This window comes from Orcinus orca, chromosome 14 (genome assembly GCF_937001465.1).
Source record: "Orcinus orca chromosome 14, mOrcOrc1.1, whole genome shotgun sequence".
NCBI classification, from domain to species: Eukaryota; Metazoa; Chordata; class Mammalia; order Artiodactyla; family Delphinidae; genus Orcinus; species Orcinus orca.
The window spans coordinates 8,860,612-8,884,075 of record NC_064572.1 but is presented as its reverse complement, the minus strand read 5'-3'; the positions used below and the strand labels follow the sequence as shown (position 1 = coordinate 8,884,075).

General features: G+C 45.3%; 1 protein-coding gene across 3 annotated transcripts in view; it reads right to left on the bottom strand.

Annotated features, from left to right (window-relative positions):
- Nucleotides 1–4,408: 4,408 nt before the first annotated feature.
- The window catches only part of GNPAT (glyceronephosphate O-acyltransferase), a 31,424-nt gene continuing 12,368 nt past the window's right edge, over nt 4,409–23,464 (bottom strand). Inside the window, exons 1-16 of one of the 3 annotated variants that reach the window (XR_004477900.2) lie at nt 22,312–23,088; nt 21,976–22,152; nt 19,708–19,837; nt 16,526–16,653; nt 15,751–15,826; nt 15,349–15,500; nt 15,071–15,201; nt 13,382–13,605; nt 9,762–10,004; nt 8,278–8,357; nt 7,274–7,414; nt 6,898–6,997; nt 6,720–6,813; nt 6,176–6,237; nt 4,967–5,082; nt 4,409–4,714 (exon numbers count right to left, since the gene is read on the bottom strand). Coding sequence is in view for 1 of the 3 variants with exons in the window: in XM_004281574.4 (XP_004281622.1) it covers nt 4,671–4,714; nt 6,176–6,237; nt 6,720–6,813; nt 6,898–6,997; nt 7,274–7,414; nt 8,278–8,357; nt 9,762–10,004; nt 13,382–13,605; nt 15,071–15,201; nt 15,349–15,500; nt 15,751–15,826; nt 16,526–16,653; nt 19,708–19,837; nt 21,976–22,152 (1,782 nt within the window). In the remaining 2 variants the exon portion in view is untranslated. Of the gene's footprint in view, nt 4,715–4,966; nt 5,083–6,175; nt 6,238–6,719; nt 6,814–6,897; nt 6,998–7,273; nt 7,415–8,277; nt 8,358–9,761; nt 10,005–13,381; nt 13,606–15,070; nt 15,202–15,348; nt 15,501–15,750; nt 15,827–16,525; nt 16,654–19,707; nt 19,838–21,975; nt 22,153–22,311; nt 23,089–23,464 lie in introns of those variants that run through there. The other 2 variants (XR_004477899.2, XM_004281574.4) reach the window with 2 other exon arrangements.

Sequence of the window (23,464 nt, the reverse complement as noted above, 5' to 3'; positions counted from 1 at the left end):
ATGCCATTTTTTTTTTTTTGGGGGGGCAGTACGCGGGCCTCTCACTGCCGCGGCCTTTCCCGTTGCGGAGCACAGGCTCCGGACGCGCAGGCTCAGCGGCCACGGCCCACGGGCCCAACCGCTCCGCGGCACGCGGGATCCTCCCGGACCGGGGCACGAACCCGCGTCCCCTGCACTGGCAGGCAGACTCAACCACTGCGCCACCAGGGAAGCCCTGAAATGCCATTTTAATAATTTATTATAGTTGTACTAGATGTGTATCTGGGTACATTTTTGGCTCTATGTTCTGTTTCACTGATATTTTGATTTGTGCCATTATCAACCTGTTTTAATTGTAGATTTATAATTTAATAACTGATAGGACTGGTCTCATTCTTCTGCTGTTTCAGTATTTTCCTAAGTATTCTTACATGTTTATTATTCAAATTGCATTTTGAATAATTTAATGACACTCCTTACCATCCTCCAAAAGAGTTGGCATTTTGATTGAAATCATATCGAATGTAGATTAATTTAAGGAAATTTGACATCTTCATAATTTTGAATCTTATTTATTTATGCACGTGTACTTTCATATTTCAGCAGCATTTTCACATTTTCTTCAGGTAGATCTTGCACGTTTCTTGGTGAGCTTATTCCTTGGTACTTCATCTGTAATGCTTCTGTGAACGAAATCTTTAAGTTTTCCAGTATATAAACACATCACCCAAATAAGGATAATTCTGCCTCTTAAATTTTTATACATCTTATGGAGTTCTCTTCATATCCTATATTAAGTTGAACATCCAAAACTGTTAAATCATAGTTTTTGCTTGATATTAATATCAAGGAATTAGAAATTATACCAGCTATGTATCTACTAGAAGTGTTTTTCCTGGTTTTTTTCCCTCAGAGCCTGATGTTGGCTTTTGATCATTATGTTAAGGAAGTGATCATCTCTTCCAGTTAACTAAGAGTTGTGGTTTTAATTTTTTTAGGTCAGGAATGCACGTTGAATTATCAATTGAATCTCAGCATCTATTTTTGCCCTAATTTGTGAGAAATGTCTTCATCTTCCAACCTTCTACTGAGTTTTTCATTTCCTGTTTTCATGTTTATTTTCCCTGAGCTCTCTTTTTGTCTGACTGTCCCCTTTACAGAGTATCTTTTATCGCGCGTGGAGGCTATTAAGAATATGTGGTTTCCTTGTTGTCACTATGAAGGTGGCCCTCGGGCAAACCCCAGGGGCTGGGTTCTCCATGCTGGCTCTCCCCACCCTACCCCGCCTGCCGCCCTCGCCCCTACCCAGCGTCGATTTCTGGACTCAACAGCAGATGGAGTCCCGCAGGACAAACCGCTCCCAACTCCCCCGGCCCCAAGACCTTCTTTCTTTCTGAAGAACTTCAGGGCCAGGTGCAGGAGGCAAGAGGCAGTGGGCAGGAAGCAGGCATCTCTGCCCCCTGCTCCTTTCCTGGGGCCCTGCTTCTTCCTGAAAATCCCATTCTCTGCCTTGGGTTTAAATCAGTGAAAACAAAAGCCAAAAAGCCTAAGAGGGAGACATTTTGTGGGTGATGTTTTTGCCTTCCACCCCGCTGCTAACTTCCCCCAAGACAAGGAAAATGAAGCTTGATTATTTGAGCCGTGAAAAAGGAAAAGAAAAACACATAAGGAGAAAAACTAAAACATCGAGAAATATTCATCCACATGTGTATATAGCACATATATATACTGGGTCTCACCAGGATGGTGATTTTAAATAAAGAACGAGAGAGAGAGAGAGAGAGAGAGAGAGAGAGGAGAGAGAGAGGGGGGAGAGAGAGAGAGAGAGAGAGAGAGAGAGAAGGGAGAGAGAGAGGGGGGGAGAGAGAGAGAGAGAGAGAGAGAAGGGAGAGAGAGAGGGGGGAGAGAGAGAGAGAGAGAGAGAGAAGGGAGAGAGAGAGAGGGGAGAGAGAGAGAGAGAGAGAGAAGGGAGAGAGAGAGGGGGGAGAGAGAGAGAGAGAGAGAGAGAGAGAGAGAAGGGAGAGAGAGAGGGGGGGAGAGAGAGAGAGAGAGGAGAGAGAGGGATGGAGCAATGCACCACCCCATAATGCTGTTGGGCTGAACAGCTGGGCTGAGACCTGCTCTAAGTCAGGGATGCGAGTGCCTATGGCCACAATGAGCACTCCAGAAGCACCCAATCTCATTTACTCTGAGAAGCCAAGGAGGGCTTGTCCCAGTCAGGAGTAGCAGTAATAACAGGTTACACTTACTGCCAAGGACTCTTTGAAACATTTCACTGACACACGTTTCTCACAACTCAAGAGGTATTAGCATCATCCCCATTTTATGCATAAGGAAACCGAGGCTCTGAGAGTCTAAGCAAATCCCACATAACACAGGGCTACTGTACGGCAGAGTTGGATTTCATAGCCAGTTGGGCTTTGGACCCTGCATTCTTAGCTGCTACATTATACTGTTTGGATGGGAGACTGTCCTGGAAAACCAGATGCTAAGGGTCTTTCTTTTTACTTGCTTCGAAGCAGGGGCAGCTCCAGAATTTATAGGTCGGGCGGGGGTGTGGAGGCGAAGGCCTTAGGGACAGCGGTGTGGCTTGTAACTGCGGTGTGTGCAAGAGCTCTTGTGCGGCAGGGCACAGGATACACGCTTTGAAGCTCTGACAGCATGTGAAGCGTGCTGTTCTTTGACTAAGACTTTAGGTTGACTTGGGTGACTTGGGAGGGCCTGAGGAGACTAGAGGGGAAAAGTGCCCCTGCCACCTCCCTCAGCTGTCTCCCTCTGCTGCAAGGCCTCATCTGGTTTGGGCTGCACCCCGTTTTCCTACCTCTCCTGTCTGCTTGCTTGTGTGGTTCTGATGCCAGAGCTGGCCAGGAGACAAGTCTGTAGCCACGTGCACCCCAAACTCCAAGGTCTTTGTCCCCAAACCTGAAATGCATTACAAACAGGTCTCAAAGTAGATAGAAGTCACCTTAGTCTTCAACACATATATTCATGGCATGAGAAGAGAACAAGTAACCAAACCGGGTGTGCAGGGATTCTTTGTAAGGCATGCCTACGCAGCTAGGGTTGGCCAGGACCCCGCCTCCCCACTGCTCTGGTCTCCCTGGAGGGCAGCAGCTCGGTGCCATTCGGCTGGCGTGCCATACAGCCCTCAGCCAGGAACAGCCCAATTGACTCAGCTCTTACGCAGCCTCAACACACGCCAGTCTTCTCTGGCTCCCGAAACAAGCAGAGCCACACGGAGGGCTCCTCTGCCCCCCCACATGGACTAGAGCAATGGCTCTCCAATCTGAATGTGCAGCAGAAACAGTTTGGCCTCTGGGGAACAAACGCACATTCCAGGAATTTGCATACAGATAGTCCTACAACCACATGTCGAGAAACTTTTCAGCATTTCCCATGGCACTTATATTCCTGTTCAAATGTTTTACAAGAGTCTCTAAGCCACTACAGATGTTGAGCCCTGCTGCTATGGACTCAATGGGGGCCCCCAAATTCAGATATTGAAGCCCTAATCCCCAGTGTGACGGTATCTGGAGATGAGCCTTTGGGGAGAAATTAGGGCTAGAGGGGGTAAATGGGGGTGCGGCCCTCATCTGACAGGGTTAGTGCCCTTCTAAGAATAGAGAGCAGAGAAGACTGTTCTGTCTCCAGGTGCACAAAGAGGTAATGTGAACACACAGCAAGGCGGTGGCCTCCTACAAGCCCAGAACAGAGGCTTCATAATGAAACCTACCTTGCTGGCACCTTGGTCTTGGACTTCCAGCCTCCAGAACGGTGAGAAAACAGATTTCTGCTGTTTAAGCCGCCCACTCTGTAGTATTTCATATGGCAGCCCAAGCAGACGAATACACCTGCCTTTCTTTTTAATTTCACTTCCCATGACTCTTGTTTCAGCCACATTTCAGGTCCTTTGGAACCAATCCCAAGACCTTTCGATCACTATTCTTTCTGCACACCCACCCCCATACCTCCTGTCACCTCAACCCCACACTTCGAGGACTGGCTCCTCTCACGCTAATTCTCAGCTTAAATGTCACTTCCAGTAGTGGCTAGCTGTCAAGGTTTTTGCTGTTCACCCACCTTATTTCAAACTTTTCTTCCCTTGAATTGTTAAGCCTATTTATGATACTTCTCCTAACTTCTCTTTGTTCCATGTACTTTCTCTAATTCAGTTGTATTGATTAAGGCCCTTGGGTGGCAAAATTTACTGTAAGCTAGCTACCACATTACAGATCTCTGCCAAATGTGCACTTGTTTGCGGCAACTTTAATTAAAGAAAGCCAGGAGAAGTCTCAGATATGCCCTTTCTAGTAGTTTTCTTTTGATAGCCAGAGCCTTTAGACTCGATGCTGCACTTTAATTCAGAAGTCAACGTAACAGTTTAATACATGTAGTAAGTTAAAAAGTATTAGTGAAATAGGAGCTGGGCTTTGTTTTTCCAAACATGTTTCCGAAAGCCTGTTTTATTTTAAAACACACACGGAGTTGGACACAAATGCCTTTTTAACCAACGTGGAGATTTCACGGATTGCTTAAATTGGTCACTCTTCCTCTCTACTAAGCCCGCCGTTCTTGACGCCTTATGAAGGACGAGAAGATGGTCTCTTCCTTTGCTTCCTTCTTTGTTGTAATACGAGTCCTTGGATGACAGTAGTTATATGACCAATTTTTCCGTAACCGTTTGGCAATCATTAAAGCTTTGCAGTTGCCGGTTTTCCTACTGGTGTCTTACCACCTAAGGGAGAAAGACACAGACGGCTCATGAAATGATATTGAGTTTGCCCTTCCTTGTACAACTGTTTAGGCACTGGCAAAAGAGAAACACATGACATCTGTGCAGAGTTTTACAGACTGACAAGCACCAATGGAGACAGCAGCGCCCTTCGCTGGAGAAGCAGTGGTGTCGCAGAGGCAACGGGCATGGACAGCCCCACAGCCATGTTTCCTGAACTTCACGTCTAGCGTGGTCTAGTAAGTTCACACTCACGTATCTGCCTTCTGAGAGGAAGAACTCAATCCCGTCGTCCTCACGAGGGCTTCGGGGTTTGTTTTAGTTTATGCCCCTCTCACCAAATTCAAAATCGAGTTTCAAGGTCACGTATTCTGAAAGTTCAGACATACTATAAATAGAAGACTGGGGGGAAATTCCCTGGAGGTCCAGTGGTTAGGACTCTGCGCTTTCACTGCCGAGGGCCCAGGTTCATTCCCTGGTCAAGGAGCTAAGATCTTGCAAGTCACAGCGCGGCCAAAAAAAAGAAAAGACTGGGATTTCAACCTACGTATTTTCTTCAACAAGAAATTAGCATTTTCACCTTCCCTCTCTCTGTCAACCATACCTTTGCCCTCTATACTTTTTTCTTCAATGACTCTCCTTTAAGCATACGCCTGCCCTGGTTTTCCCCTAATCCCAGCAGACATCTATCTATAGCTCTTCTATACAGGTTTGACAAGTGTACTGAGTTACGATTAGGTACAAAAATCCTACTTGTAAGAATATCCACTCAGTGAGCTAGTGCTTTTTCAATATAATCAGCAATTTTTTTTTTCAAAAGCTAACACCCTCCCCTTCTAAAGTCACCCCATCATTCCTATGAGAAGTGTTCTCTACCTCCTCTGACCTTGAAAATCTGTTTATATCAAAAGTCTTGACTCTTACTGTATACCATAAACAAATGGCCTCGCCTTTTGGGACTGGACTATTTCTTTATAAGCTGATAGGATGTGCAGAAGAGTCTGGATTGGATTATTCTCCTAAGGATGTGCTATCAGCCCCCAATTTCAAGTTCAGAGTCTATATATGATGTGGACATTGATCCCGACCCTCACACGGGAAAGGAGAGATCTGAGGGTGGAGAGGGAGCAAGTGAATCCAAGGACCAAAACGAGAGGAATTTTCTTGATGCTCACTAGGACTAGATGGAAAGGTCTAGATTGTGGACCCTGATGAGTTATGTCAGGAGCTGATCATTTTTATGTTGTATAAGACCGCCTATTTTATGCCTGCTGTGTCTTCTCTGCTAGTTTTCTCCTTAGTTTCCTTGAGAAAATTCTAGATGACAGAAATAGTTCTCTGCGTATACTAAAACTCTACTGCTGTTCATTTTGATAAAACATTTAGTGCCATCCTTTCTTGTTTTACTATATGTTGGTAAGTGCAATGTGCAAACCCATCGTATTTTTATTAAGCAGCACTTACCAAGCATTTCTTCTAACTTTGCTGTGGCAGGTTCATTCACAGTAAATATATAATCATTATTTCTAGGAGAAAAAGTAACAAGCTTTCTTACTGCATAAACCAGGATGAAAAGACAACGTTCATCATTTATATAGTAAGACTACTTTTAAACAGTCTTCCTCAGGGCTCGTTTGAAATAGTTGAAAGTTGTGTGTATATATATGTAAGAATACACACACACACACACACACACACACACACACACACACCATGCCCCGCCCAATTTTTCTTATAATTAACCTATAAATTTCCGTATTAGGTCGAAGCTAAAATGCTGGCCTAAAGCACTTTCTTTCTTTGCTTCAATGTGGTTTTTATTCACACCCACAATAAAATTCGCATGGTAACTCAGAGTGACTTAGCTAACCACGACATGGATAAGTGAAGCATGATGTGATGTTTCCTAGATCCTGCATTCCCACATCTCTCTCTTGACTTGGTGCCCAACTGTTCTGAGCTGTCGCTGCCCCTGAGCTCACCCTGGGCACCGTGCACAGTTACTTACACCTTCTTCTTCTCCACCACACCGAGCCTCACAAAAGCTGCTAAGGCATTTTTTTGTACATCAGAGGATAATACATCGTAACACTGTGAGGCACCTAAAAGAGAGGGAAAGGGAGAGTTAGTGGCTTACTTTCTGTGCTCAACTAACAGAAGTTACCACCCACAGAGGTGTGACTCACCTTGATGGAGAAGCTGACCTGTGAATATTCTAACGTTCACCAAGTACTGTTTCTCAGTGAAGTGGCCTTCTTCTTCGTTCAAGAGGTATTTGCAAATTATCTGATTTTTAAGAGGGAGGATGAGAGGAACAGAAAGTGAAACAGAGCAGCCAAATACCGGAGAAGAGTAAATAACTTTACACCTGCCACTCTTGACAGAACGATACTTTATATTAGAGCAGAATTAAGACCTCCCCCTGATCCCCACCAAAAAAAGTTCTACCTTTCACCTGGGGAAGACACTTGCTCTTCAGACCAGAAACAAGTACAGGGTAGGAAAGTCTTAGTTATATTTGCTATGGGAGGATGAAGGAGAACTTGCGAAAGATTTACACACCTGGTAAGATTCCACAAAAGGTTTAAAGAGTCCTATTAAAAACTCTAGCACAGTATTTCCTTTTTCTGTAACTAGGATGTCCCTTGTCGTCACCTGTGTGGCCTCACTTTTACAAAGCAGGTAACAGCCTTCTTCAAAGTCCTGCAAGGGGAGGGGAGAAGACAGAATGCACCCTCTAATTTCTAACTTAGGTCAACGATCCACTGCTGGGCTCGGCATGTGCAGCCCTGTGCCCTCAGAACAAGGGCAATACCAGCTAATTCTGCAAGCCTTCCCGGACTGCTGTGGCTGTCAGACAGGAGCCAGAGCAGCAGTGTTCCAACACTCACAGTGCTGAACCTCAAATACAGCAAACACCAAAAAACTGATGAGCCTCAGAGATCATCACCTGGGCCACAGATTCTCCTTCGCTTTGCACTGACGAGCATACTCCCTGCTCTTGAATAGAAGTGCATGTAGCAAGTCCAAAAAGTACTGAGAATCGTGTTATGCTGAGAACGGCTGCCCTCATTTCCTGCTGAATAAAACCTGTGGCCCTCAGCCTAACGGACAGACACTTAACCCACTTGTCAATGCTGGCACTGCCCACAGCCCAGCAAGCCAGAAGTGCAGCTCTGGGAGCCCGATCCTTCACTTGCTGTCTACACCACCAGGCAGGACCACTGTTCTCTAATCGCAAAGCAAAAGGCCCTACTCATTCTAACAAGTGGTGCTGGAAAATGTGTGCTGGTTGCTAAATTTTCTAACAAAATAGAGTTGGTTTATTTACAGTGGCTGTGCTAATGGTTCAAAGATTTGGTTCCTCTCACCAAATAATCCCTAAATTATTGATTAAACCTGACCAAGAATTAAAACAGAGTTTGTTGAACTGTGAGTGTCCATGTTTCTCTTTTGTTCTGCTGCACGTAGCCTTGAAGGCAGGGAAGACACCCCCGTGAATCCAAGCCTAACGTTTCCAGAACTCACTCCGCAAACACACCTGCTCTTTGGCAGGAAGGATTTACCTTTAGCGCATTTCCTGGAAGAAAGATGAACTCATCTGAAAAAACATTGCATAGGAAGCGAAAGCAACTGTAGACATCCTCTGGAAATAAATTCATTACATAAAATTACAACTCTGCTCTTTAAACATTCAGGGAGTACCAAGAAGTCCATGATACTCCAAAATGCAGTATTTTAAAGGCATATTATTCATATACCAGGGACAAGAATTAAGGCCCCCAAAGGAAGCTATAACCAATCCAAATTTTACCTACAGAGAAACTACAGGCTAGCATAGTTTCAATGGTTGAGACTGAATTACAACCAGGTCTCTAACCAGTCAGTCTGGTAACGAGCGAGAGGCCACATTTTGCAGAAGCCAGGGCACTTCATTTCCCCTGTACGTGGTTCCCTAGCAGAGAAGGAAAGGAATGGCTTCCTTCATTCCCTTCCACACTCATATCTGCTGATGTCTCTACCGTACCTTTAGCGCTAGGACACACTGGCACACAATCATAGAGACTACTGTCTTATCCCTCGGGCGTGTAGGTCTGCCCTGACCGTCGGCTATAGACCAGCTTTCTGACGTGAATTTTCTCATTAGAAAAATATACATCCATATGGACACAAACGGTTGCCTCCAATTTCAGGGTGTTCACACTGAAACACTCTAGAAGACCACGTATGTGCCCTGCAGTTGTGGACAAATCCCAACGTAAGAAGCCTCAGACAGAACTAAGATCAAGCTTTGAGTTTTCTGTGTCCTGAACTAAGCTGTCTGACGTCTCTGGGACCCAGTTTCCTCATTCACAAAATGAGGGCATGAACGCCGGACCTCTGAGGTTCCTTCCAAGGCTAAAGGTCTGTGGCTGAGCTCAGTGTTTCTCTACTCTGGCTTTTCCTTATAATTATCTACAGAGCTTTGAAAAGCCAAAAACAAAAACATCGATTTCTGGCCCACACCCCCGCCAGTTGCATCAGAAACCTTTGGGGATGGGACTCAGCCTCCAAAAATTCTAAGGTGCAGCCCGGGGAGAAAACCCCTGGCCTTGACTACAGGTTTCTGTGAAAAAAAGTTCTACTCATTATTACACTCCTCGGTGCGACGAGCACTCACACCGCTGGACCGTTTACCCGCCCTGTCTGCTTCTGTCAGATGCGGGAAGTGACGTCAGAAAAAGAGCATCAGACCAGCAAGTGGGGAGCTGTGCTCTAGTCCCAGATCCTTAAGGGATCAGGAATCTCTGGCCTCACTTTCCTTATTTATAAAAGGAGAGGTTGAGATGAGATGATTTCTTAGGTCCCTTGCAATTCCCAAATTCTATGGCCAGGTATGTAGGGGAAAAAAAACCTAATGAGCTCTGAGAAGAGGTCCCATCCCTTGCTGGTGTGTGGGCTGCAGGCATGTGGCAGAGCATCATAACAGAAGGCTTCAAACGTTGCTCTCTATATGGAACTCAACGGCCAGGTCTCTTCCAAAACTCAAGACCACCTTCCCGAAGGTTACCTTTCCTGAACCCAGGCGTCATCTGCAATGCCACAGCTACTAAGGAAGGACGGACAAAAACGTTGAGCAGCTGGTTCCTGTAAGCCGAGCACACGAGCAGAGTGACGTGCTGGAAGACAAGCCCATCGACCACTTCTGGGCCTCCAGAGTCCACTTTCAGAGTCACCCGGTCTTTGACGAGGCTGACGATGTTGGAATGCAGAAGAAGGCTGGACTGGACCACTTCTTCAGCAAGTTCATTATCTACACGCATACACAGACAATTCATTCAGGCAAATGGCACAGAAATGGGATGGTTACTGCTGGGAGTCTTAGGCTCAGTATGAATCAACGCTAGTGACCCGACACGTTTATTTTCAAGTGCCGGGTACGGGTTTTAGGCTCCACCAATTGGGCTAATGATACCATATGTGAAGGATATTTTAAAAGCACTCTTTCATAAATCAGCTCTCTCTGAGGACATGTAACATGCTTTCTTATCTACCCCCAATCTGTCAGCCATTCTGAAATGCACATCACTTCCCACTCTGAAAACCAACACTTCCTCAGGAACCAAGGTTTTGTAATTGCAAGTTACAGGACAAGAAAATCACATATATGGGAATTTAAGCATACTAAGACAGGAAGACATGCTTCACACACACATACACACACCTCGCTTAGACCAATTCCGAGACGGCAAGGATATCGCTTTACAACTTTGCAGGTAAACCCGAGGGCAGCCCAGAGAGGCACTCTTCTAGCTTCAGGTCTCTCTGAGCACAGAGGGACGCTGAGGAGATTTTTCTGGTTTTCCTACATCAAAGATAACTGAAGAGGCAGGCTCATAACAGTTCCCGGTAAGTCATCACCTGACACTACACTGGCCTAGAGATAGCCAAGGAGTTAGAATGACAAGTCTAATAAAGAGACGATGATATTTAACAACACTCTTGATAAGGGAAATACCTTTATTGCTCACCCGAGCCAAAGAGCTGGCTGACAGGTGTGCCAGGCAGGGGCGCTGCTAGTGTGTCACGGAAGGGACAAGGGGGAGCTGCGGTTCTCCTTTCGGACTCATCACATCCGCTCTGGACTAATCTGCCTTGTCTCAGCTGGCTGACAGGTGTGCCAGGCAGGGGCGCTGCTCGTGTGTCACGGAAGGGACAAGGGGGAGGTGCGGTTCTCCTTTCGGACTCATCACATCCGCTCTGGGCTAATCTGCCTTGTCTCAGCTTGCTCGAGGTAAGGGTGCAGCACATGACATCATACATATAATACAAGATGATTTATGTGACAGGTACATATAATGATATGTATATCATAAAAAGGCCTAGACAGAATGCTTAAGAATATATGGGATAATCTGGGTAAAAAAGCAAAAAGGAACCGAATATTCATACCATGTTCTAGATTAGGAATAGTGTTTGATAACTACATGACTTCTGGTACTTGGATACCGAGCAGCTCTCACTTTGGAACAACTGGAGTTGTCGTGGCAGCTGCACAGGTACTTTTCGCTGTGAACTGGCCACATATTTATCCCCTCTTAAAAAACCAACACCTTAGAAAGACAGGTGCCTCTGCTTTCACACGTTTCTGGGCCGAACATTCGTCTTTCACGACTTTCTGCCTTGTATTGCAGTCCACATGTCCTTTGCTTCCCATCAGACCGTTAACAATACTGGGATTCGGACTCATCTTTACTTCCCTCCCGGTGACCAACACTCAACTGGCCGGCACTCCTGTTGGCAATTCCTCCCAGCCTCTCTCAGCCACACCGCCCTCTGCCGCTGCCTGGCTCGGCTTCCTGAGTTCTTATCTACGCACGGCAACCTGCTCAATTGTCTCCCTGCCTCCGGTTTCTCCCCACTGTGGTCCATCTTTAAAACTGACATCAGGGGGCTTCCCTGGGGGTCCAGTGGGTAAAACTCCATGCTCCCAGTGCAGGGGCCCTGGGTCCGATTCCCGGTCGGGGAACCAGATCCCGCATGCCACGGGGCAACTAAGCCCGTGCACCACAACTACCGAGCACAGGAGCTGCAACTAAGACCCTGCATGCCGCAACTAAGACGCAGTGCAGCCAAAATAAAAGAACAAAAACATACCACCCTATAAAAAAAACAAAAAACCTGACACCGGGCTGCTTGCTAAAGGCCAATCCCTCACACTTCGCTGCCTAAAACCCACGTCTGCGTCCTGTGACCTACAGACTCCAGTATAGATCCCCAGGCAGCAGGCCTCTATGATCCAGCCTCTGTCCACATCTCCGCCTCCATCACTCCCTTCCCAGAGCCAATGTTCTAATGTTACCAACCGCCAGCAGCTCAAGGGATGCCCGGGGCTGTCACACCCGCCATCGCATGTTTCCTGATCCTTACATTAACAACGCTCCTCTCCATCTGTCTTCCTGAAGAGCTCCTACCGTCCCACCAAGATGGGCTCAGGTAGCTTCTATGAAATCTTCCCTGCGTGTGGGCCCTTTCCTACACAGCAGTCTCAGTAAGCCCCAGCAATCTGTCCGTAGCTCTTTGTCTTTATGTCACTGAGCCCTCTCTACTAGTTTACACATTACTACCCACCCTGTCTTCTACACACCAGCAGAACCTCCAGAACAAGGGTTGCATCGAGTTCATCTTTGTACCCCTGGGAGTTCCCAGCACCCACTAGGTACTCAGTATGGGTTTAATGAGTGGACAGTAAATACCTGACTATAAATAATTATCCGGTCTTAAAAAGCATTTCCTGCATTTCCAATTGCAGTCTCTACAATTTTAAAGCAGAGATTGAAAACAACTTAAGCTAACTATTGTCATATACATCCCAAACTCCCGGCATAGTCTTCATAACTCCAGTGAGGTTTCTACAGAGTTGTTATTATCAGAGAATTGTATACAGTTCTCCAAGACCAGCCCTTTAATCCTTACAATCCAGTGAGGCAAATGGGTTGCAAATATAATGTGGTAGAAAGAGATGGGTGTAGGGGCTTCCCTGGTGGCACAGTGGTTGAGAATCCACCTGCCAATGCAGGGGACACAGGTTTGAGCCCTGGTCCGGGAAGATCCCACATGCCGCGGAGTGACTAAGCCCGTGCGCCACAACTACTGAGCCTGCACTCTAAACCCCACGAGTTTAGAGCCTGTGCTCCACAACAAGAGAAGCCACCAGAATGAGAAGCCCACACACAACGAAGGGTAGCCTCCGCTCGCCGCAACTAGAGAAAGCCCGCGTGCAGCAACGAAGACCCAACACAGCCAAAAATAAATAAAATAAATAAATAAAAATTTAAAAAAAAATTTAAAAGAAGAAAAAGAAAGAGGTGGGTGTAGAGGGAAGAATATGTGGAGCACAGAGAGTCATTATTTATTCTCCACTCTGCTAGGAAGCAAGGGAGGGTGTTCTGGTCCTCTGTCTACTCAGAGCCTCCCAGGGAGAAATGACGTGTAAACAATTCTTCTCAAATAATTGATACGCTACGTTCAATGTCCTAGAGCGATAAAAACAGATTAGGCTTGCTTCCTCTGAGCAATGCTTTGCTTAAAGTCCTATATGGGTTTTTTTTTCACGTCTAGGCTACAACTTTTCCAAATTAAGAAATAAAAAAAGCAAGCATTATCACCACATATGTCCCACATACGTACCAGGCCAAGTGAGAAAGCCCCCGAAGGCCTGGGCTAAGCCTTTCAGCCATAAAGTCTTTTCCAATAGGGCATCGAAGTCCATGGATGGCCGGTTCTGAAGCAGAACAGCAACTATTAGTGGCCACGGGCTCAGAACCAGGTTTTGAATTTGCAGGAGTTGCATTTTGTAGGCAACTTCAGTGACAAAGGCATGCATGTCCTCCGACTGTTTCTGAGGAATATATCTAAAAGGAAGAATACAGAACAACCCATTACAGTTCTGCTACTTAGACAATGTGAGTGGAGAAGGGAATGGGAGAAGACAGACCCTTTAGAAGGTTTCTCATACTTTCTGCCAACTGAACTCTCTCAGGTCACGCTGCAAAAATATACTTTCACTTTACTAGAGTGGGATCTGTCCATTCGTCTCTGGGCTATGCTCTTGAGAGGTGATTAAAAGTACTCAAGGCAAGAGGGTTGGTTTTATTACCCCTGGTTCCAGGCCAAAGCAAACAGACAAAAAACACTTGCTGCTGCTTTGTCAGTGGGCTATATCACTTCTTCTGTGAAAACCGATGCCTCCTCCCGCGGACTGAACTGCTCTGTCTCCTGAGAATCCACAGGACTTTGAACATGGCTCTTGTAGAACACGCCTAACAGGTGATGATATGATATGCCTGGCAACTGCTCATGCCTGTACCGACAGGCTGTACCGCTGGCCTGACTGCTACACCGCCCTTCTGAGAAGCTTCAGGGCACCTGCTAGGCACCGTCTCGGTCCTTGCCTGACAGAGTCCTCATGAGTGAATCACCCAGCGTTGAGTCAGATGATATCCAGAACCTACCCAGAGCTGGCTGGAGCAAGGATATATGCATAGGACCTAACAGCAGGCACATAAGGTGGCTTAGCGTGAAAGCTGTAGCCAATGAGGACTCCCTGGTAATGGATACAACTGGCCAACTTGAGATGGACCAAGTGAAAGCTTGTGGCTGCCGAAAGCTAACATCTGCCTCTGACAGCTGATGAGGCTACGAGCGAGGCTGCCAGCTGCCGTGGGACCACTGGCGCTACAGATGAATCATGAATGATGCTGCGGTCACGGAAGCCCGGCTGGGCAGGCGATTGGTCTCCTTTACTCCTGCGGGTGTGTTTCTCTACATTGAGAAAACCCACATGTGTATGTGTACCTGCACGCTGCACGCTGGAAGAAGCTAACGCATTTCCCTGCCACAAAACTATAACCTTCTTGAGAACAGGCACTCACTCCCATTCGTTATTAAACAATCCTTTCTAGGATCAAAAACAATACTTAGTAGATACTTTGGCTGGCCTACCAATAGTGCTCAGCAATTCCCATACATGCACTTGTTAACAACGGCTTATTTCTTCACACTTTTAAGTCAGTAGGGTACTAGGGAGGGAGCCTGGGGAGAAGGAATCAAAAGAAGCATCTATTACTTTGAGAGCAGGCAATGGGTTTTGTGTTTTGTTTTGTTTGTTTGAGCACTGTCTGGCTTTGCATGTTTAATGTATATATCCTGCAGTTAAGTGTCCGGCGAACATATTAATTGAAGCTTTCTGCTTCTCCGGGGTGTGATCTCAGATAACCAAGTTTCAGTGCTAGAAGCAGTCAACTCAAGAATCACAGTTTACACTTTCAGATATTCATCCTTGTTTCTATGTCAGTTATGAAAACACAGGCCTTGCACCTTGGAACCAAGTTATACGGGCTCCGACCCATCCTCCCAGCTGCCAGAGATCGAAGTGACACAGGGTCTCCGAAGTACACATGAATGTTTCCAAACTTTTCAGAGAGAATCCTCCTGGCTTTCAACAATCCCTGAGAGTATCACAACAGGGGAAAAGAAAACAGGAATACATTCAGAAATCAGTTGGTGTATAAAGTACATCATAAATAAATATAAATTTAAAGAAATTTAATTTCTTTAAATTCCAGTACGATCAAGCTTGGCTATCCTTTACATACAGTTGTAGATTCTTTCGGCTTAGGAACCCCTAGGAGCTCATAAGCATACAGAGTTTCTTCCAATATCCTATCGTAACTGATGCTGATTGGAACAAGGTAGGTATCAAAAACTTCTCTTTTAAAAAACGGTTCCATCACAATATTCAGAAGACCTGTAAACGGACGGAGAAATGATGTTCAAACATATTGAAAAGGAAAGCAAACAAGGTCGCAGGAAGATACTAAGAGTATACATTATATACCAAGCCCATAAATATAAACAGTTGAACTTAAAGAAACAGTTACACTTATGAAGTAAAGAACATCTTGCAAACAAAGTGTCAAGTTCTATTCAGCAGCTACGATGACACCACGCCTGGAGCCTCTGGGCTTGTGTTTTCCCTCAGTCTGTAAGGAACCTACCAAATTTTGGAGTCAGTGTCTTGGCGGAGCGGCTTCTTGTCCCTTCGAGGAAAAATTCAACAGGAGCATAACCATTCTGTAAAGAGAAAACACAAACCAACAAAACAAACACAAAACCCATTGCCTACTCTCAAAGTGATAAATGCTTCTTTTGATTCCTTTTCCTGAGTTCCCTCCCCAGCCCTCCGAGCAAACACTGCTCACAGTGAAACTTAGACAAGAGAGTCACACAGAGGAAACAGATTGCGGAGGTTATGCACATTCCTCGAGGGGGAAAAACCAGCTAAGCAGTCCATTCAGAAGTTACGAATTTAGGGCCTCCCTGGTGGCGCAGCGGATAAGAATCCGCCTGCCAATGCAAGGGACACAGGTTCGAGCCCTGGTCCGGGGAGATCCCACATGCCGCGCAGCAACTAAGCCCGTGTGCTGTAACTACTGAGCCTGCGCTCTACAGCCCGTGAGCCACAACTACTGAAGCCCGCACGCCTACAGCCCGTGCTCTGTGATGAGAGAAGCCACTGCAACGAGAAGCCCGCGCACCGCAACGAAGAGCAGCCCCCGCTCGCTGCAACTAAAAAGAAGGCCCATGCGCAGCAACGAAAACCCAACGCAGCCAAAAATAACTAACTAAATAAATTTATATTAAAAAAGTCTCTATTGCAACAAAAGAAAAAACAAAAACGAAGAAAAAGTCGCAAATTTAAGTAAGATCTTAGAGCAAACTTCAGTGAAAAGAAAACACAGCTTGCAAGTAGTCGGTTATTATTTGCATTACCCGTAACATAGTTTTCACATATTCAGAGAACACCGCCCAGTAGAGCTGATCGCCACCGAAGGTCCGCCGCATGAAGAACGCCCCCGACATTCGCAGCAGCTCACCAACCATCTTCATTCCTAGGAAGTCTACGAAAGAAACAACGGTTAATGTTGATTGCAGACCTTGAAGCTTTCTATGAATATCTCAGCTCAGATTCTATTAAGATAGATTTCATGTATGTAAGACACCCCTAATCTTAAGAAGAAGCATCCAATGGAATTAAGAAAAGAAGGGACTCTGTCGGCAGGTGCTGGCTGGGAGGTTACCTTGTGCACCCCACTCCCCACGCACCTCTGCATTTACAACCAGACCAGCTAGAGGTGGGGCAGCAGCAGGCAATGGGACAGCCTCAACTATGCCAGCATGCCAACTTCCTTAGTCAGCAGTGCCGCTGACCTCAGTGACAGATCAACATATATCCTCCCTGCTCTGCACAGTCAGGCCAAACTAGCTCTCACCTTTCCTTTTTAACCATCAGGTGAAAATACCACGCTTCTTTTAGTGGCACAGATTAGAAAAGAAAAGCAAGTCCAGAATGAGAGAAAGAGTTCTACCACCTGTTTTAGAACAGTTCTTTTTATTTTTCCCTAATTTTCCAATAACTTCCTCACGTGTCTATATAGACGGAAATGCTTTCAAAGTGCTTAAGGTCCTGGCAGTTTCTATTTTACTGTTTACTGTGTCTATTAGCAAAGGTGTAGGCTTGAACCCCAGCTTTCCTGGCTAGCTCATAAAGGAGATGATAAACAATTTATTCACCTTAGCAATCCTATTTTTTTGGAATCAATCCTACAGAAATAAAAGCACTAATATGAAAATATATTGAAAGCTTGTTTGTAACAGCAAAACTACCACATTATGATACATATACACTCCTGAATATTATATAGCAGTAACAATGTTAGACGTGAAGGTGGAACCTTACCAAAAAAAATCACACCACATACAAAGATTAACTCAAAATGGATCAAGGACCTAAATATAAGACCCAAGACAATAAAACTCTTAGAAGAAAATATAGGGGAAAAACTTCATGACATTGGATTTGGCAATGATTTCTTGGATATGACACCAAAAGCACAGAAGATAAAAGAAACAACAGATAAACTGGACTACAGCTGCCCCTGGGGTTGGGGGAATCTGTGGGGCATTAGTTCCAGGACTCTCCATGGATACCAAAACACCTGGATGTTCAAGTCCTTTATATAAAAGGGCAGAGTATTTGTATATCACCTGGCACATCCTCATACACTTTAAATCATCTCCAGATTACTTATAAGTCCTAATACAATTGCTATGTAAACAGTCGTAAATACAATGTAACTGCTATGCAAATAGTTTCCTGTGAATGGCAAATTCAAGTATTGCTTTTTGGAACTTTCTGGAGTTTTTTTTTCCTGAATATTTTTGATCAATGGCTGGTTGAATCCATGGAGGCGGAACCCGTGGATACAGAGGGCCGACTGTATACCAAAATTAAAAACTTCTGCTCATCAAATGATACAATCAACAGAGTGAAACGGGAGACGATATTTACAAATCACATATCTGATAAGGGGTTAATATCCAGAACATATAAAGAACTCCTTCAATTCAACAACAAAGAAAACAAACAACCAAAAGGACTTGAATACTCCTCTAAAGGAGATATAGAATTGGCCAACAAGCACATGAAAAGATGCTCAACATCACTAATCACCAGGGAAATGCAAATCAAGCGCACGATGAGCTGCCACTTCACACCCATTAGGACGGCTATTATTAAAAACAGAAAAACAAAAAACCTAAAAAAACAGAAAATAACAAGTGTTGGAGAGGATGTGGAGAAACTGAACCCTTGTGCCCTGCTGGTGGGAGTGTAACATGGTGCAGTGACTGCATGTGGAAAACAGTATGGCAGTTCCTCAAAAAGTTAAAAATAAAATTACCATCTAACCCAGCAATTCTACTTCTGGGTGTATACCTGGAAGAATTGAAAGCAGAGACTCAAACAGGTATTTGTTCACCTATGCTCACTGCAGCACTAATCACAAGAGCCAAAAAGTGGAAGCAACCCAAGTGTCCAGGGATGGATCAATGCATCAACAAAATATGGTATATACATACAGTGGAATATTATTCAGCCTCGAAAAAGGGAAAATTCCGACAGACACTACAATATGGATGAACCCTGAGGACATCACGCTGAGTGAACTAAGCCAGCAACAGAAGGACAAATCCTGTTTGGCTCCATTTACAGGAGGTATCTGGAGCCGTCAGGTTCACAGAAATAGAAAGGACAGTGCTGGGCGCCAGGGGCTGGAGGGAGAACAGAATGAGGAGTTAAGTGTTTAATGGGGACAGAATTTCAGTTTTGCAAGGTGAAAAGCCTTCTGTGGATGGATGACAGTACAACAGTGTGAACTTAATGCTATTGAATGTGCACTTGAAACTGCTGAAGATGGTGAATTTTATGTTTTGTGCATTTTACCCCAATTGAAAAACATGCTAAAAGAATTTAGATCTATTTACTGACCTACAGAGATAGCCACTGATATATTACCAAATAAAAATAACAACAGCAGGTAATACATCCAGGTCGTATAATCTCATTTTTCAACCTGAACCAAAAACCCTATGTGCATATATGCTTGCTGATGTCTGGGTAGGCACAGTAAAGCACAGTGCAGAGGACAGAATCCAACCTATTAAACACTGGGACTTGTAGAAAGAAGGGAGAGGGACTTCCCTGGTGGCACAGTGGTTGGGAATACACCTGCCAATGCAGGGGACACGGGTTGGAGCCCTGGTCTGGGAAGATCCCACGTGCTGCAGAGCAGCTAAGCCCGTGCGCCACAACTACTGAGCCCACGTGCCACAACTACTGAAGCTCGCGTGCCTAGAGCCTGTTCCCTGCAACAAGAGAAGCCACCGCCATGAGAGGCCTGCACACCGCAACAAAGAGCAGCCCCCACTCACCCCAACTAGAGAGAGCCCGCACGCAGCAACCAAGACCCAACACGGCCATAAATAAATAAATAAATGAAACAAGGGAGAAGCTATTCTCATCATTTTCTTCAAATAACCTCGGCACTGTTAAAATCATTCCCGTGAATGCCTTAATTTTTATAATTAAAAAAAGGGAAAAAACCAATGCATACCCATTCCTGCTGCTATGACCGGCACAGGTAAGTCGTAGTTGTATAAAAGAAAAGACAGCATCAGAAAGTCAATGTAACTTCGATGACTGGGCAACAGAACAACAGGATGCTCCTGGATGGCTCGCTGTAGCTTTAAAACAAACGTTACACTTTGAATAATTTCAGCTTTCATATTATTAAAATCGCTATCTTAAATCAGAAAACGGAAGAATGTGCGTATGCACAGAGGGAATACGAGTAATGCTTTTCTGTCTCCCGACCACGTGCACAAAACTAATTTCAGATTTCTAGTTAAATAATCTCCCATAACGCAAGGACAGCAAAAATAAATTTTACGGATCATCATAATAATGGTGATGATCACTAACAGGTATTAGTTGAGAAGCATATTAAGCATTTTACATGCACTGTTTAATACCACGTATTTGTACATAGGGCCTAAGCCTTAGCTTCCTCACTTGTGACATAGTCATGCCTCTAATACACGGTGGAGCTAGGACTGGATCTGTCAGTCTGAATTAAAAAGTCAACTGTCAGCCACCGCGCTAGACTGACTGGTAGTTTGTAGGAAGAGAAAACAAAACTTCTCTCAGGGAGATTAAAAAAATTACAAATTGTTAGGACCAAGGAAAGGAATGGTATTTCTCTATTTATGCACTGGGTTCACTGTCAGGGAGAGTGGGCGCCTTGTAGCAGGGAGGGATGCATCCGAGCTTCCCGATCCATTCCTCGGGCTGTCAGTCTCAAAAATACCCACTGTGTCAACGTGTGTCTGTTTTCCTGAAATCTAAATACATAACCTACCGACAAACAAGACATAGCCAGCAACATCCCCCGTTCCCAACACTGATTCAAACGTTCTCCGACAGAGATGCAGACGTAAGTCAGCAATCTAGAATCAGTCACAGCAGGAAGAAATACTTGGAAGCAAAGTAAATGACTGAATAAAAACAAAGCATTAAAAGGTATGAGGAGGAAGGCCGGTGAAGGTAAGAGCTTCCTAGTAAGAGTAGAAAGGTATTAAAAACAAATGAATAAAAATAATCTTCAGGGGCTTCCCTGGTGGCGCAGTGGTTGAGAGTCCGCCTGCCGATGCAGGGGACACGGGTTCATGCCCCGGTCCGGGAAGATCCCACATGCCACGGAGCAGCTGGGCCCGTGAGCCATGGCCACTGAGCCTGCGCATCCGGAGCCTGTGCTCCACAATGGGAGAGGCCACAGCAGTGAGAGGCCCGCGTACCGCAAAAAAAAAAAAAAAAATAATCTTCATAGGGAAAGCTCTTACTTTCAGAAAAAAGTAAACAATTAAATGACAGGAGTGACAGAATTAGAAAAATCACCACTTGGCAACCATAAGAGTAATAACTGATTCAAGCAAAAAACATCAGTGGCTGTAAAAACGCGTGGAGCAAAGTATGATGAAAAACAGGGTACTGAAGCATCCTTCAAGTCTCTTGTCCCAAGATACTTATTAATTACAGGGGCACAAAGAGTAACTCTACAGGGGCGAAGAGCCTGGCGAAGAGCACGGTAGCCAAGTGACGAACGTGACCATCACCAGGAACAGGCAAACGGAGGCCACGTGCTTCCGGGCTGATACACTGAGAAGGACACGCCCTGAGCCTAATCGAAAAAACATCTCAAACCCAAATCAAGGGACACTAGAATATACCTGGCCTGATTTCTTCAAAAGTAATATCACGAAACACAAACAAAGCCTAAGTAATTGTTCTAGATTAAGAGTCTAAAGAGAAATGGGAGCTGACTGTAACACACGATGCAGGACTTTCTTTGGCCTATACAGGACACAGCTGGGACGGCTGGTGAAACATGAATAAGATCTGTATTACCAGCACTGTGTCAATGTTAATTTGCTTATTTTGATAATTACACCATAAGAGAATGTCCTTGTTTATAGGGAAAACACACCAGAAAGGTGTGTGAGGAAAGGAAAGAGAACATGTTGTAGGGGAATCTTGGTGAAGAATATGTAGAACTTCTTTGTACGACTTCTGTAACTCTATGAACATCTGACATTAGGTTAGTCTGTAAAGTCTGTAACTAAGTGACTAAGTTAGTTTGTCTGAAGCCTGCAGATCTGAAGGTAAAAGGAAAAAACACTGCGCAGAGAGGCGGAGTCTCTTCTGCTCAGGCTGGATGCCACCTGCTAACCAGGGCCTGCTCATCTAGTGCAAAGCGGGATGCCTTTGAGCTGAATAAATTGTGAGGGATTGAAGAAGAGATTGCTTTTCTACAAGCAATACTCACTTTCTGAATACCTTCTTCATTTACACACACTTTCGAGAAAATTTGTTTAAATATTTTGCTCAGGGCAAAGGCACAGAACCGAATGGCTCCCAGACGCAGTTTGTGGTTCATTTCATCCAGGATGCCACAGGCTTCCTCTCGCAGGACCTCGGCAGATTGAAGGGATTCCCTGGAAAGCTACAAGAAAAGGGAAAGCAGGGATAAATTTCTGGAAAAAAAAAGTCAAAATTCTTTTTGCTCAAATCAGTAGGACCAGTTCCAAATGGACCAATGTTATTATCTAACTCAAAATGGTATGTTCTCTTCTTAATTTAAATTGATATAGTTTAAGCTTACATCCAAATTCTCTAAAATAAGTTGTTGCTCAAGATCTAGTGTCTGAGAGCATACACTTAGTAGTTACTTTCAGTACATTGTTGCAGCTGTTTTTTTTTTAAATTTATTTATTTGACTGATTGATTTTTGGCTGCGTTGGGTCTTCGTTGCTGCGCGCGGGCTTTCTCTAGTTGCGGCGAGCGGGGGCTGCTCTTTCTTGCGGTGCACGGGCTTCTCACTGCGGTGGTTTCTCTTGTTGCGGAGCATGGGCTCTAGGCACACAGGCTCAGTAGTTGTGGCTCGCGGGGTCCACAGTGCAGGCTCAGTAGTTGTGGCGCACAGGCTTAGTTGCTCTGCGGCATGTGGGATCTTCTCTGAGCAGGGATCAAACCTGTGTCCCCTGCATTGGCAGGCAGATTCTTCACTACTGCACCACCAGGGAAGTCGCACAGCCTACACATCTGAGGAATCAGGATCAGAAGGGAAAGAGAGAACTGGAGCATTAAAAAGAAAGAATACATTGCCAGGAGAGGACCTTCCTCGAGACAGAAAATGCTCATGCCAGTTTGAGCCGGTTGAGAAGGCTGGGGAGTGGGAAAGCCAAGACCCCTGGGGACAGGAAGGACTTGGATAGGTGAAGAACACAGGTGAAAAGGCCGGCTTGTTCAGAAGGCACTGGAGGAAAGCAGAGAAGAGAATGGCCTGCCCTCCTATTCTGTGCACCTGGGCTTCTCATTTGCCCGACTGATGTGCTGTCCCTACAGACCCCTCTCCCTGGAAACCTGAGAGAAGCAGCGGTCTTACAACTCCTTGTCCCCAGTGATGTCCCTCTTCAGTCTCTTGTCCATGTCACAAGCCTGAGCAGTCTCTTAAACGCAGAAGTCATCACATCCTTCCTTGGCTAAAGCCCCTTCAATGGCTGCTACTGCACTCTGCAAGATAAAGGCAGCCTCAGCTGGAGAAGTGGCAGCAGGGATGGACGGAGGTAGACCAGCGCTATTTTTAGGAGGGTACATCATTTTCAGCAGAGCACATCAGCAGCTCTTAGTGCCTGGGAGCGTGTGAGAGGAAAGTAAGAAGCTGAAGACGGCATCCAGATTTTTGGTTTGAGCAACTAGCATATGTGGGGGGGGCATTCTTAGAGACAGGACAATCTGGGTGGGAGGGGGGAATA